This window comes from Tasmannia lanceolata, unplaced genomic scaffold (assembly GCF_043159265.1).
Source record: "Tasmannia lanceolata isolate RefF3 unplaced genomic scaffold, GAP_Taslan_0.1 ptg000048l, whole genome shotgun sequence".
In the NCBI taxonomy this organism is placed as follows: domain Eukaryota; kingdom Viridiplantae; phylum Streptophyta; class Magnoliopsida; order Canellales; family Winteraceae; genus Tasmannia; species Tasmannia lanceolata.
This window is the reverse complement of record NW_027518725.1, coordinates 1,292,673-1,308,180: the sequence shown is the minus strand read 5'-3', so window position 1 is coordinate 1,308,180 and position 15,508 is coordinate 1,292,673. Positions and strand designations below refer to the sequence as shown.

The 15,508-nt window shown below is 37.6% G+C and overlaps 1 protein-coding gene across 3 annotated transcripts; it reads right to left on the bottom strand.

Annotated features, from left to right (window-relative positions):
- Positions 1–1,564: 1,564 nt before the first annotated feature.
- On the bottom strand, positions 1,565–15,232 carry LOC143864127 (filament-like plant protein 4). Of its 3 annotated transcripts, XM_077374945.1 has the most exons (8): positions 15,079–15,230; positions 13,844–13,876; positions 13,314–13,357; positions 11,432–11,554; positions 5,848–6,046; positions 3,357–5,727; positions 2,871–2,934; positions 1,565–2,166 (listed from the first exon to the last, which is right to left on the bottom strand). In XM_077374945.1, exons 4-8 carry the CDS (start codon positions 11,537–11,539, stop codon positions 1,699–1,701), a joined length of 3,210 nt encoding a protein of 1,069 aa, XP_077231060.1. In that variant the 5' UTR covers positions 11,540–11,554; positions 13,314–13,357; positions 13,844–13,876; positions 15,079–15,230; the 3' UTR covers positions 1,565–1,698. The 3 variants fall into 3 exon arrangements, with proteins under 3 accessions (XP_077231060.1, XP_077231061.1, XP_077231059.1); XM_077374946.1 differs by lacking the exon at positions 13,844–13,876 and having other exon boundaries at positions 15,079–15,231; XM_077374944.1 differs by lacking the exons at positions 13,314–13,357; positions 13,844–13,876 and having other exon boundaries at positions 15,079–15,232.
- Between the last annotated feature and the right edge of the window lie 276 nt (positions 15,233–15,508).

The following is a 15,508-nucleotide window of genomic DNA, read 5'->3' as shown; positions in this document are numbered from 1 at the left end:
GTGGATGTGTTATAATGGAATGGGCACCCTCCCTCTAACAACTAGCTTTTAGGGGTGAGTTCTACTACCCGGTTAAGTTCCCTACAATTCCGATGAATTTTGTTTACCTGAAATTAGAAAATCTAGTTTTTTTTCTTAAATCATTCTTTTCAAATAAATCCTCTGCTTCCTTTATGGAACCATGGAACTCTATTTGTATCAGATATTGGTGCATTTGGTGTACTGGAATAGAGAATCCTATTCTATTTCTGTTGGGGCACAGTATAAAATCGCTTTACTATCAATAATAAATGTGACTTTGTAGTTTTTCCGTTAGTCTTTTTAACTACACTAATAAAATTTCTATTTTATTCATGCATGTGGTGTATTTGAAAAAATAAAATAAAAATGGTCTCACATTAATTGGATGAAGATAAAAAAGCTTTCATTTGTATCGCTCCAAGGCAACAAAAAGTCGATGAGGTTTCTATGATGTGCTCTTCTTGTACAGCACATACGGTAATGTTAAAAAATACTTTTTTCGCTTTGCTCACTAGTGAGACAATAGTAGAATGGTAATGTTATGTAACATACCTGCAGCGTCTTTTCCACGAGTGCTTGCTCGCTCCAATGGGACCCACAATTAAACAAGGGATCACACTAGGACTGTCAATCGGGCCGAGCTTGGGCAGGCTTGAGGTGCTCAAGCTCAGCCCATGTCTATACAACGGGCTTCGGGCCTGACTAAATTAGAAAATTTGCTTGCCCAAACTCAGCCCAAACTCCACAACGGGCTTCGGGCTGAGTTTGGGCTTGCCCATCACCTCTTATTTTCTGCACGAGAAAAGACTAAGCCAAGCACAGAAAAGCCAATTTCATAGAAAGCCATTAAACTTGTTGGCTTTGGCATGTGAGAAATGTCACACCGATTGATTTTTCGCCAGATTTTGTCTTGTTCATTTAATAAATCTGAGGTCGAACTATAGCCTATAGGATATGATGATCCAAACCGTTCATATGTAGTGGGCTGAAGAGAGGCAAAATAAAGAAAGAAAGAAAACCTATTTAATGTCGAGCTATAGCCTATAGGATATTAATGTTTAAGTAACCTATTTAATTAATATCTACTGATTTTTAAGGGTGTAAAAAATCTTGAAAAATTATATAGTAAATATATTATCGGGCTAGGGCCTATAACGGGCTGGACGACCCTTGATCAAGCTCAGCCCAAATTAGAGTTCGGGCTTCAACTTTTGACCAAGCTTGGTTTGGCTTGTTCTCATTTTAATTATGGGCGGGCTTTTAGCGGGCCGAACGGGCGGGCTTCGCCATCCCGATTGACAGTCCTAGATCACACCATGTCTTGTGAGGTGGGTTCCATAGACTAGATCACCTATCCTACTACCACTCTCACATAGTGTGTCAAATTATCCACTTCGTATCGGATCTAGCTATGTCTTGGTCACTATCCATTCGGATATTTTATCAATCGGACCTTTCTCAGATTGTTTTGCAGATACTACTTTCTGAGTTTGGATCACGATCCATTTCGAATTATACTACTCGCCCAAACATCGAAAAGGGCGAGTATCACAAAACAACTCATTTCTTAGAATGTTATTCCCATTTTGACCCCAAGTACAGAATCGAGAAATCAACTTAAAACCTCATAATCCTTCAGCAATTTAATTGGATTTGGCGACCGAAAACTTCTAAGTTCTAACAGTCAAGTGCGGAATCTTGGTGGTAGCTCTTTCCCCTCGCAAAGAATCTGCTAAAACCACGTGCATGCTTCTCAGATGAAGAAGAGGAAGATGACTTGGTAGACCTGTGTTTCGGGCGTTTTGAGCTAATGGGGGTTGAGATTGGGCTTGGTTCAGTGTCAGATGGACTCAAGTGGGCATCGTACGTATTCAAAGGGGACTCCCGGCCAGTTCTGTTGATTATAGAAGAAATGTTCTCTAACTTGGCCTGGTCCACGTACTGCGAGCCGTGAATGCTTTGTGGATTCAATCCACTTGGACTTGGTTCACTCTCCATGAAATCTTCACTCCTTTTATGCTTCTCATTGTATGGAGAACTCACGAGCTCTGTTGGAGAACGCATTGTTTTTAGTTGCCTGCCAAGGAGAAATATAGTCTCCTGGCACTCTGCCAGTTTCTCGGCTGCTGCTGTTATCTCTCTTTCCTGCCATGCCAAATGAAAAATGCTTCAGATGCAAATGTTCCATTGGGTGATGCTCACACACACGCACACACACGAGCACTATTGCGCGTGCATGCGCGTGTGTGTGTAATACGGCTCTATATGATCCTGATGGAAGCCATTGCCATGTGATGATTGCCAACCAAGATGAGTGATGATGAAATTCAAGATCCTCGAGGATCTATTCTCGTATGAAAAGCTTGGATACAAACAAGCATGGTTTCTTTGCAAAAGAAATAGCATGTGCAATAGTTAAACCAAGAGAATGAAAAAAGAAATACACAGACATGATATGCCCTACAAACAAACTTCAACAAGATTAAATTCATTAATTAGATCTTCATCATCAGATCTAATTATTGAATTTAATTAGATCTAATTTCTAGATGATTAGCCCTGTAAAACTAATTTCAATCATTGGAGGAAAAAAAGACATTGCCAAAGAAAGATAAGATTACATTAATTAATTAGAACCACCCTAAGAAGCAAGGCATGCTGTGAATCAAATATGATAATAAATTAGTTATTGCAACAATACATTTGATTAATTAGAAGTAGGCATGAGAAGGAAAATAGTATTTGCATCCTTAAATCCTCTTAGATGGACCAAGTTCAATGAAAGGAGAGAAAGATGCATGAAGGAGACATTTTCTGTTTTAAGAAGACTGGATAATTATAGTCCTTGCCTGTTTAGTCTTGATGTCAACATCAGCAGTTGAAGAAAGTGAGCACATTGGGCACCCTTCAGCCCTGTATATTAATAAGCATCATACAGAGAAGTATATAAACAGAACCACCCATCAACAAAGCATGACTATAACGTACACTGCTAAAAATAAAAAGAGTCCCACAAAATACTAGTAGACCAATTGTCACATTTATAATAGGGAAATGTTAACAGCACAACCATATTATGATATCTGCACAAACCCAGCTGTCTTTTTTTCTTTAATTGGCTCGTGAGAGCTTTTTGGGAAGTGTCATAGCCTTTTGACAGCTCTTTAAATACTAATAGACAAGATGGGTTAGTGAAAATATCAAAATACGGTTGTGCTAATATCATTTCCCTTATACACTAATTCAAAATAACTTCCAGAAGGCGTTCAAGGAGTTTCGTAGGAATTATTCAAAGACCAAAATTATATTTCTATAATAAGCTGTTTGGTTCTTACCTTTGAATCTGCTCTTCAAGATCCTTGCATTTGACCAGTGCATCCTGATGACAGCACTTTTCTTCTTGAAGTTTTTTGTCCAAAGTTTCTGCTTTCATGCGCAAAAGGTTGCATTCAGTTTCTAATTCACATGCATGCGTTTCAAGTGATCTGTAAGATTCTGCCATGCATTTTAGCTGTGTCTCTACCAAACTGTTTGATTTCTGACTAGATGCCAATTGTGCTTTAGTTTCGGTCAGAAGATGTTCTGTTTCCAACAACTTAAACTTTTTTTGTTCCAGACTTTCGGAACATCTAGCAAGATCCATTGCGATGCTATCTTTCTCTGACTTTAGTTGTTCAAACTCTTCCAGTGGGCATTTGCACGAAGTGGCCTTTGGTTCAAAGCCAGGACCTAACCGTTCTTCTCGAAGAAACTCAGGATCAGAAGTAGAATGAGAAATGAGGGCACGGTCACTAGAAAATCTCTCTTTTGGTCGGTCATGGTGAACTACCTTATTTTCTAGTAATGTTACCTTGTCTATGCAATCAGAACAATTGCTTTCCACTTCATTGCCCTTATCACTCGGCATATTAAAACTTAGTTCACTGGCTTCAGCCAGTACATGAGAGAGGTCAAGAATAAAATCATCTAAAGTCATTTCGCAACATAAAACGTTATTAACAGAGACTGAAAACTCCTCGATCTTTTGACTTATCCTATGATCATCAGGACACCTTCCCTGCATTTCTATAGCTTCTTTACCAAGTGATACTACGAAATCATGAATCTCAGAAATGGCATTTGCCAACTCATGGTCAACAGTATGCTTGATATAACTACATAATTTGCCATCTCTGACCGAAGAGATTCCGCTATTCAATGTTTCAGCAGCCCCGACATCTTGAATACTTTGTACAACATGTTTGATATCATCCAGAACCTTACTCACATTGGTGCCCTTAGCTTGGGATTCAAATATTAATGATATTCTTGACTGAAGTTTTTTTAAGGTCATTGGATTTGTATCAGATTCAAACTCCACGGTAGATTCCTCATTAGAAAGAATTCGGGTTGCCGATGAATCCAAATCAGGCTTAGGTGCTGCCCAGCAGTCCCCACCCTTTGCAAAATCAATGAACGCATTAGAGTCAGCGGTCTCAGTCGTCTTTTCCTCTACACTATTGGAAAAGGCAATGTCCCCATTGGATTTGGTTGATAAACATGCCAATCTCTCCATCTCTAGAAAGTCATTCATTAGTTCCAAGTCATTAGAGTTTTCAGCCCTTTTACTTTGATCAACGTTCTTTTTATTCTTGAACTGAGATAGCTCCGAGATATGTGTTGTAGCCCAAGACTCTGCACAACTTCCCTCGTCGTCTATTCCGTCTTCAGACATGGAGGTCAAGCTTGGCGGGTTGCTTAAATTTTGACTAAAGGACCCTTCAATAGGGATTTCCACACTAAATTTCACAGGGCCCTTCTGTTGATTCACAGCATGAATATGTGCTTCTATGCTGCGAAGCTTGCTTGTTGTTTTAGCATATGCATTTCTCAAAGCCTGTAGTTCACTGTTGCGCTTTGATAAGGCCTCTTTTAGCATTTTTATTTCTTCCTCCATTGCCGATAAACGTGCCGTGAGAAATTCATTTTCTTTATGACATTGCTGGACATTGTCAAGGCAAAATTCAGTAGCTGGAGCCAGATGTGAGCTGGGACTCATAACAGGCGATCTCCGTAGTCTGTTTTCTCCATAATCGCGGCCTAAATTCTCAACTTCTAGTTTCATTTGAGCCAATGCGGCGGGCCCAGGCAACTTCTTCCGAACAAGACCACGTAATCTCTGGCACTCGGCTTCTAACTTGGTTACTTTCTTGACATTCTCTAGATACTGCTTGTTCGCCACTTCGGCAGATCTTAAACTCATATTCTTTTCTTCATTTCGAATTTCAAGCTCCTTGGAAACTATATGAAGCTCATACTTTAGAGAACTTACTTCCCTTTCGCATGATTGGATATTGGACTTCAGGACTTCAATCTCGGCATCAGCTTGAGATTTTTCTTCCCTGATCACAATTAGCATGTTGGAATGTTCTTTCAAAGACCTTGAAAGTGCAGAATTTTCAGCTGAGGCCCTAAGGAGCGCTTGATCTAAATCAGCTATTTTCTTTTCAAGCTCTAATCTAACTTTGTCCCATTGCTTGGTTCTTGTAAACACTACCTCATTTAATTTTTGCTCACTTTCTTCCTTTACATTTCGTACTTGCCTCATGCACTCCTTGAGAGCACCATCCAGATGGGATGCTCGATCTTCGGCAGTAAGCTTTAGCAATGTGACAGATTCAAGGTGATGTTTCAATGCCAAAGCCTCTGCCTCGGCTTTCTCCCAACCTGCAATCAATAGAGCATATGAACTCAAGAGAAAAATCATAATAATGTAATTGAAGAGCCAATATTTGATAAATTAGACATGGTGGCATTTCCCAGGTGAGAAAAAGAACAAAGTTATACCTGAAACAGCTTCTTCAGCAACTTTTGCATGCTGTTTTACTAAATTTTCCTTGGTGGTCATCTCTGAATTGGCCGAGGATAGCTTTTCATTCAACAATGATAGCTTTTCATTCAATGTCTTCACTTGATCTTCTAATTCAGTCATGTGTGCATATGAATCCGCTGAAATTTGAACATATTTTACATTCTTGGAATTATCCTGCCAACGGAAATAAAATGATTCCAAAGAGAGAAGGATTAATCAAACTATACATGAACAAACAAAAATAAATAAAAATAAAATCCATTATAAGCAATTTAGATAGCTCCCTGGATAGTGAAATGAAATGACAGGTATGAACGTGAAAGAATAAAAGAATTCCTAGTTCATTGATATGTAATCATATAAACAGAGTAACTGGCACAGAGTTTTAGATAAAGACAGCATCATCTGGCCGGAAGTATTGAGCAAAATCACAAGATTGGGGCACCAAAGATTGCTAAATCAGAGATTCTTCAGCTTCAAAACAAATTGGAACTAAAAAGAGCACTTCTTAATTGGTAAAAGAAATATATCAGAGTATCTACATAAAGTGATCATATTTAGATGTCAGTATAGGAAAAACCACCTTTTGAGCGAACATAAGAATTTTTTTTTTTTGAAAGATGACAATTTTATTGATACTATGAAAGATACATTAGGGACCAGAGGTACCGACTTGCATTACATAGAATCAATTAGTACTGGCCAAGGTTATACTCCTAGGCCATTAAAAGCATCTAGAGAAAAAAGCTACCCTATGCTATGAACATAAACACCACTAAATCTTCCTTTAAACCTCAACCTTTACATTTCAGTCCCCCAAAGACTAAACGACATACCTATGAGAGTACTTTTCCAATTCCGCCAAGATGTGCTAGATTTGAAAATCCGGCATTTCGATGAGGAGTTCCTCTGGAATTCGATCCAAGCGACTAGGGTTTTTTCTTTCAGCAATCCTCTCTTCCACTAACCGAATGCCAACCACTTTATTAGCTTCCCAAGTCATTCTCCTCTCGGCCGTTTCTTCAGCTAAAAGTAGTTTGAAGAAGGGGTGTTTAAATAGCGGCGAGTGGGTCTCTTTGACCGCACCAGTCCCACATTGGTTATACAAAGTGAAGGGGCAGTCCTGGGCTTCTTGTTTAAAAATTTTCCACTGCTTCTGGAGAATATCTGCCGTCATCTCTTTGTGGGTTGGGCCAAAAGAGGAGGCCCTCTCCTCATCGTAAGCCACGACTTCATTCTCGTGAGGATATTTTCTAAAATTATAATTTCCGTAAATAACTGCCTGCTCCGTCCATCGGAACCAGAGGAAGACCCACCAGTATTGTCTTGATTGTCCATTCCTGGTTGAAGATTTGATTACCAAGAGAGAATCACCCAAAAACCAAGTATTCCTGTAGGTTTCTTACTCTTCTTAAAAGGGCTGAACTAGCAATGCCCTATAATGGCAAATCCAGGACCTTAGAACTTCCTGCTCCTTGATAAGGGAAAAAAATATTTTCGCAGTAGAGGTTAATGCAGTCCACTCCCCAAAGTTCTATGAAAACTTTGCCCGTACAGCTTAATCTCGGAGTCCTCACGTCTACTATAAGTGATAAAGGGGTTCCCATACCCTAAAAGCCAGTATCGACTAGAGACTGAGGAAAAATGCCCAGTGGCTTATCCCAGAGCAAAGCCTACTGTAGGCAAATGGGATAATTTGTCCCTTACCCCTACTAAGGTGGTTCCGGATGATTTCTCCAAGCTGCTTATCAACCTTTCAATTGATTTACCACCCTAACCTCAAGTTTTAAGCCAAGAAGGCTCTTGCCAGAATAGGTGTTCCTTACTCTTGAAAAGTTGCCAGCTTTTTTATCTTCCAGCCACTTTACTTTCCGTCTAGGGGCAGGAGGGTCATTTTGTTTATTCTCCATCATTGACAGGTTAGATTTTCGCCTGATCCCATGTCCCATCACACCTTTCCCAGAACCTTTCTCAGGTCTAATTTTGGACCAAGCGCCAAGGAAAGTTGATTGGTTACATTTGAATTTTGAATTCAGGCCAGGATCTAACGGAGATCAACCGGAGCCACTGAGTCATCCAAGCCAGCGGAGACTGAAGGAATTTCAGGCAACTGCCAATTCAATGAGCTAGAGGGCTCACAATTGGGTGAACAATCATTTTTTCCGAGGATTTCGATCCCTATGGTATAAATTTGGTTCAAAATCCTGATCTTAACAAAAGAACCTGAAAAATCCCTTCGGGCCGCTAAAATCTTGGCCGAGATGAAACTCATGCAGTGCTGATGATTTCCTTCCATCCTTATTTCCAGGACCCTGCCAAAATACTCCCTATAGCTTTAACCGTTGATATGGCCCAAGCATGTAATGGGGCACCGTAAAAGTTTACCCAAAGTGCTTCCTCGCCTTGAAGGAACTCCCTATTCCAAGGTGCTAAAGAGCGCAATTGGGACCCAGAGCTTCAGGACCTTTAGTGAGGATCTTAGAGGCCTGCTGTTTTGATTCAAACATAAAAAGGAGTTCATCTTCCGCCAGAATACTTGGGCATTGTAAAGATGGAATGTCCCACACGTTTTGTGCCCAAAACCAAAGGTCCTTTACCGAGCTATTAGGGTTTTTCTTTTTCCCTATTAGACAAGCTTTTAGGGTATCCATTCGAACTTCCACTTCCCTACCCAAAATGGACAAGGTCAAAGTCCCTCCGACCCTATGAGAGGATATAGTACCAGTGTCAGGCCATCGATCGTCCTCAGCACCACCCTCCTCCAGACAGGGTAAAGGCCTAGGCCGGGATACCCATTTAGAAGGGTTTTTACTCCGTCGACACCAACGACAGTTATCCCGCCACTTAAAGTTGAGATACTTGCAGGGAGAGCAGAACCAGTTCCCAACACTATTATCTACCCCTTGTTTAGTCGTCTCTCCCCCCTCCCTTCACTCCAATTTTCTATAGCTTGTTTGCAGATTTTGCATCTTTTCTGCCAACTGAAATTTTGGTATTGGCAGTGTGGACACTGCCAATCCTCCATCCCACTCACAGAAATATTGGCAAATGGTGGTCCATAGCGAACATAAGAAAATAAAAAAGAGAAGTCACAACTGATCATGAAGATGATCAAACGGAGCTTGAACTGTTGAACTGGATAGAGCTCCTAACAAGGATAAATAAATGGAAGCCATCCTTACATTCTCCTACTTCATAATTCATGTTTAAGAGGGCATTGTACGTCTTCTCAACTTTGATTGTATGAACATAGTTGCCATAGTTGCAGGCCATCCTTAAATTCTGCCACTTTCATATTCATGTTTAAGATCGTAGTGTACATGTTCAGAGGTTTGAGAGTATGAACATAGTTATCACTGGAAATATACCGGTGAAAATATCAAAACAGAGCAATTTAAAACAATGTGAAAGTGTGCTCAGCATCCCTCCACGCATAAAATGAAAAGCACAAATCCTGACTAGTAATGGAAACTAAAGTCAAATAGTTAGCAGAACGCCGAAGTGTTAAAATGAATTAGTTAGCTGAGTCAAGAATGAGGGTTAGTAGGATTCAGCAATCTCCAATAAACCATTTAGAATTTAGACACCAGTTTGGTTCCCTAATTACAAATGGCAAGTTTCTATTTACAGTTAGTTGGCAACTGGATTCAAATATCATTCAGATAGCAGATTTAAGTATTTGATACTGTTATGTTAAATAGCTGATATTGTTTATATCTAGTGTGGTCTTTACTTTCTGCTTGTAGAACTAGTTTACTTATATTTTTATCATTTTAAAATTTAATCATCAGAATGGTAATCATTATAGTTTCCGACTCAGGTACTCACTTTTACTGTGACCATACCCTACCACGAGGTATCTTTAAGTCACATAATCGAAGGAATGTTGTATGCTAGAATTGACAAACACCAATAGATTTGTTCCTGAACAACTGATGAAACCCACCAGATAAATGGATTTTGTATACCAGAAATGGCGATCTACATGTCTTTTCTCACAATAATGTTGATTGGGCTAGCTGTTCATGTAGTTGATGCTCAACACTAAAAATTTGAATATTATTATTAGAAAATCGTACCCAGAAGATTTTAAAACATTTTGGTAGCTAGATATAGTGTTGAGGCATAAAAAAAGCCAATGTTCATGCTTCTTGTGAGCTAATCTAGCTGATGACCTTTTTCCTAGAGATGGACATCAAGTGTCATTTTGTTCACAAGATTATCATTTTTTTAATGGTCTTAAATAAAAATATGTCAAAAATATGTGTCCACATGAATTAAGAAGACCAACTTGTTGATATATTCACCAAGGCTATTAGGAATAATAGGTTACTTGAGAATTCATGGGAAGTTAGTCATCAATGACATCTATATTCTCGCTGGAGAGGGTGTAGAGAGATAAAGTGTGGGGTTGTCTACTTATGTTCTTAGTCTTAGTTTAAGGGAGATGAGTCCTCTCTCCCACCCCCCGCCAATGCCCCCTTCAGGATAATGCGCCCCCCTTTTAACGTGATTTGACGTCAAAAAGCATTAAAGTCTGCCCACAATTCACGTTACAAGGGGGGTGCATTATCCTACAGGGGGGCGACAAAATCATCTCCCTAGTTTAAGCATATTCCAATTATCTAATGGGAATTTAATTAAACTTCAATAAGGTCATTTCTTCAAAATATTAAATATTACATTATTCAAGTCACCTTGAAGTCTCATAGCTTTCCCACTCAGATTCACGCCCATTTATTGTGTTATCTTCGTTTTCTCTTCTCTAACTCAAAAATCTCTTTTTAAGTCTCTATGGCCGTGAATCATTAACTACATAATTGTTTGAACTGGAGCAGAATTTTCCAAAGCCTGGGACATGGACTCTGCACAATTAACGGATAAGTTCATGGTCAGCGAGAAAGAGATGACGTAGGATTTTTCCTTCATTTTCCTTTACCGACTGGGACAACAAATACCGCCCCAGGTCGTACGATGCCACAGATCAACAAACAAGATTGTGCAGTTACTCATTATGGTTATGGTGAGTATGACAAGAACCAGAATACCGTGGAGTTTAAATACATGTGGACGCGAGTAAGATGCTAAGCCATATCACAAAACCATTTAGCAACAAAAAGTTGAAAGTCTAATTGAGTCATGGACCCAATATGGTGATTCTTGGGATTCTTGAACTTTTTTACAATGGCCTTGTAGAAGAAGCACCTCAAACATTCTACAATGTTTCCCTAGACAAATTTGTGAGTTTAAGGTAAGAATTAGAGTTGATATAGAGAAATTTGGTTATTGAAATCAACATTAGATATGTTGTGTGGGATTGGGATCAAATTAAATATTTTGAACAAGTACTCAAGCATCCTGAATGAACATTAGCACAAGTAGTGTACTAGAAGGAGGTTGCAAGTTTATACCCTTGCTCTTGCACTAGAACCCTAAAGCTTCCAAATAAAATATAACAGAAATGTAAATAGGTGCACATATTTCATGAAAAATTTAAAAAAATTTGAAACACAATGATTTTATTATAAAGATCAAATATCATAAAATCAAAGAAGGCACCTGCTTGCCCTGATTTCCAGCTGAATCGGCCAAGGATGTACTAGCAGAAATTGTTGCAGCCACTGTTTTCTCAGATTTCTTCTTCCAAGGCCATCCTCGACGGTCCATTTTGAACTATGTAGTCTGCAAAGCCAAACAATTAGTTGAATATTTTAGTTCTAGCTTCTATGAACTAGGTAATTAAAATTAGATGGTAAGGAAACTCAGAACTAACAAATGATATAGCGCGAGCGATATGATAATGGCATTCAACCCAACCTATAATATAACCCAATGCTACCTAGATGTATCATGTTCCCACGCTTTCTAGTTCCATCTTACATGGGTCCCACCTTGAGATATGTGAAAGGAAACATGAGACAAATTGTGTGTATTAGCCCCTTGATCAGGGCTAATCATTGTTGTATTTATTATATGATAACAAAAGTAAAATTACGATGAGAGACTGATTATGAAAACAACTTATTTACATACACACTTACATTTATACTCCCCCTAAAATTATTGGATCGTTTTACAAAAGGTCTCTCTCTCATTTTCAGAAGCTTCGATACAAACTATTGCATCAAAAACTAGGTTCATAAAAGATGTGAAGCTATCCACTGGAGACCTCTCAAACAACATGGTAGTCATCTCAATATGCTAGGACCGAGCATACAGGACAGGATTTGCAGTCATATAACTCACACCAACAATATCATGGTAAGAGAGGAATACCTGTCACGAAGAATGTACTATATCTATAGTTGTCAATTACTTTTTGTTCGGCGTTTCATTTTGGTTAGTGAAACAGGACATCTTGGTGTTTCGTCTGTTTTGGTATTCCATTTCGGAAAAGAGCTACAGCAGAAGCTTTTTTAATGGTTGAAAATTGAAAAAAAATTACAAAAGAAGAAAGAAAAATGTTATAAAATTATAATTATACCAACTAAATCTAGCGAAATGACATTTAATTTACTTAAAACACCAAATTTATTGTAATACATCAGTGAAACTAATAAAATTTATTCATACAAAATGCTAAGTGCTAAGTGTTAACTGATCCGGAATGTTCCGGTCATTCAGGATGAAACGGAATTAAATCGATAACTAAGACTAGATCCAAGGGACAGTTGCAGAGACAGCACGAGCATGGTATTCTGCTTCAGCATCGGAACAAGAAATAGTTAGTTGTTTTCTAGAATACCATGTAATCAAACTCAAACCAAGAAAGATGTAGAAATTTGTAGTATATCGGTGTTCATCTAAAGATTCTAAACTACCTGCCCAATCAACAGTAGAAAACAATGAATATGGACCACTGGATTTTGTTTGGATTGCCTATGATCCAAACAACCATCTATTCAATGGCTTTTGTGGTCATTGAGCATGGACCACAACATTTATAAATTTCTTACTTTTTTTTATGAATCTTGATCGAACAGTTAGTTACCAGATCATAAAGCTCTTTAACAGTGCACAGCCCAATACGTGGTATTCCATATGAATGGTGTAGATAAATCATAGTTGACATGATAGTACAAACCAGGAAGCATGGGAATATGATGCATCCAGAGTGCATGGGTTGATCGCTGTCTATAAAAACCCACTCATAGACAAGAACTAGGTGAAGGTAAAAAAGAAAGAAAGTCGACTCAAGAATAGACGAGTCAAATTCAGTTTTTTTATTAACTTGGGCGAGTCAAAGAAATTTTGGTTGATTTGATAGGGGAAAAAACAAGTCAACTCATCCTAGTCAACGATTGACTTAGGTATTTTAAAAATGTGAAATTGATTATGCATTTGTAAGGCTAAATTTTTCAAAATGTGTAGATGTAATGTCACAAAGTCAAAGATTCTTGAACAAAGGACAAAGAAAATATGTACAAGGAGTAGCAATTACCGCATGAAACAGGTGTCACTGCCAGCAAGGAAAACCTTGAAAGACTGAAAGTAATACAAAGAAAATTAGTTTGTGCATATACGAGTGTGTGTAAGACAATAAGGACACGTGATTAAATAAAAACATGAGAGAATATTATTATTTAGATCCCCATTTACAATCAACATTAAATTGTAAAGAAAAACTATGAAGAGTAATGTTCACACAATAACATTAGCTCATAAGCATTGCCAATTCATTTTATCAGATGAATGAAGAAGTTTGTTTTCTAAGTCCATTGCAATTTATGTTCCAACCCTTGTATTCATCGCAAACGAACTTCAAAAAATTGGAATGACATTTAGAAAGGAGATTAAGAAAACCAAAAATGCAAAACCAACTTCATGTAAACTTCATCCAACAACCACTTTTGAAATTTCTCGAAAGAAAACCATCAAAGATCGTGATATTTATATTTGTGGAAAGAAAACCCCATAAACTTAAACAGAGAAAGTAAGCCCAATATATAGTTAAAATTGAAATGCAAATACCTTTTTTGGAAAATCAAAGGGTTTCAAGAAATCCTGCATTTGAAAACAGAGTCAGAAACAAATCACCCAACTCACAGCATCAAACAGTCAATAAGATTACTTCAAAAATGCATTTAAGTCATGAACCAATCAGGAGCATTGTCATCCACCCCTGTACATCATCAGATTCCAATACTAGCAAGTTTAACATGAACAAATGAACAATTTTGAGTTAATAAATAGATAACACTAAATAAAACACCCTCTAGCTTAAAGGGAAACAATGCTCTAAACCAAATTGATAAGGATTTTCATCTCCAACAACCCTAAAAATCACCAGACGGAAAATATTTTCCAATGCTTGTTTGGATTCCAGGAATTTAATTTACAATGAAAAAATTTCTCAAATTTTCAACTTTGTTTACCCCAAAAAATAAAGAGAAGAAGATATCTCTCTAAATAAGCCATAGCCATATCATTTCTTTCCAAATCGGGGGAAGAAAATTTTTTCCCAAGAAATTTTTTTTTCCGTCAGAAACATTTTTCTTGCAATCCAAACAGGTCCTAAACTTGTGATATAGCAAGCTTTATCAATATGAGCTTCTAGAAACTTTAGTCTAATAAATATTTACAAATTCACACATCAGAATTCATGTGTCGAATCTTTGGGATAATCAAATGCAAAATTCTTTCATATGCAAAATCTATAAATCTCACAAGGAAAAATGAAAAAAATGAAGAGTAAAAAAAAAAAAAAAAGCAAATCTAGATAAAAGCTTCAGGAATGTTTGGATACATTGATTTTATAATCCAGGATAGTACAGTTTCAGGATTGTATAAGCTAAAACCTAGATTTCATAAGCTAAAACCTGGACTGTACAGTTTCAAGATTATAAAATCCAAGTTTCAGCTTATACAATCCAGGTTTTATCGGTAAAATTCAGGATTTTACTATCCTGGATTATAAAATCCATGTAAAATTCAAGAACGGAAGCTAAAACCTAGATTTCATAAGCTAAAACCTAGATTCTACAGTTTCAGGATTGTAAAATCCAGGTTTTAGGTTACAAAATCTAGGTTTTAGCTTGTAAAATCCAGGATTTTACTATCCTGGATAATAAAATCCATGTAAAATTGAACAACGGAAAAGCTTCAATTTTCTGCGAAAAGAGAGAGAAAAAAAAAAAACAACAGATACAAAACAGAGAGTGGAGAATGGCAGAGATTGTGATCTTAGATTGAGAATCGATTATTACCTGATGAAATGCGAGTTGAGATCTTGAATTTTGAGAGGAGATCTAAAATTTTTCCTTCTTATTATTATTATTATTTTTCTGTTCTTCTACGTTGTCGATGAAGGGCAGAGGTGGTAAAAACACACTCTAACACGACACCACGTCTCTCTCGACTGGTTTCTCTTTCGAAAATATAAGAGAGAGAGGGATGAATTAATGATGTATGTTAAAAGGTCATAATAAATCCGCACCTCCTCTAGGATAATTTGCACCCCTTTAACGTCAAATCGACGTGAGTACAGCGTCAGAGTCTGCCACATATGACATACGCTCCTCTTGACGCTTTTTGACGTCAATTACTATGGGTGCGAATTATCCTAAAGGGGGTGTGGATTTATTACCTACTTATATTAATGATATATATATATATATATATATATATATTAATAAC

Excerpts from the sequence above, each read along its gene's own strand:
- LOC143864127 (XM_077374944.1), bottom strand. The coding sequence starts at position 11,539 with ATGGACCGTCGAGGATGGCCTTGGAAGAAGAAATCTGAGAAAACAGTG. Across the intron at positions 6,047-11,431 it reads CTGGAAATCAGGGCAAGCAG|GATAATTCCAAGAATGTAAA; the intron begins GTGCCTTCTTTG and ends TTCCGTTGGCAG. Across the intron at positions 5,728-5,847 it reads TGCTGAAGAAGCTGTTTCAG|GTTGGGAGAAAGCCGAGGCA; the intron begins GTATAACTTTGT and ends TATTGATTGCAG.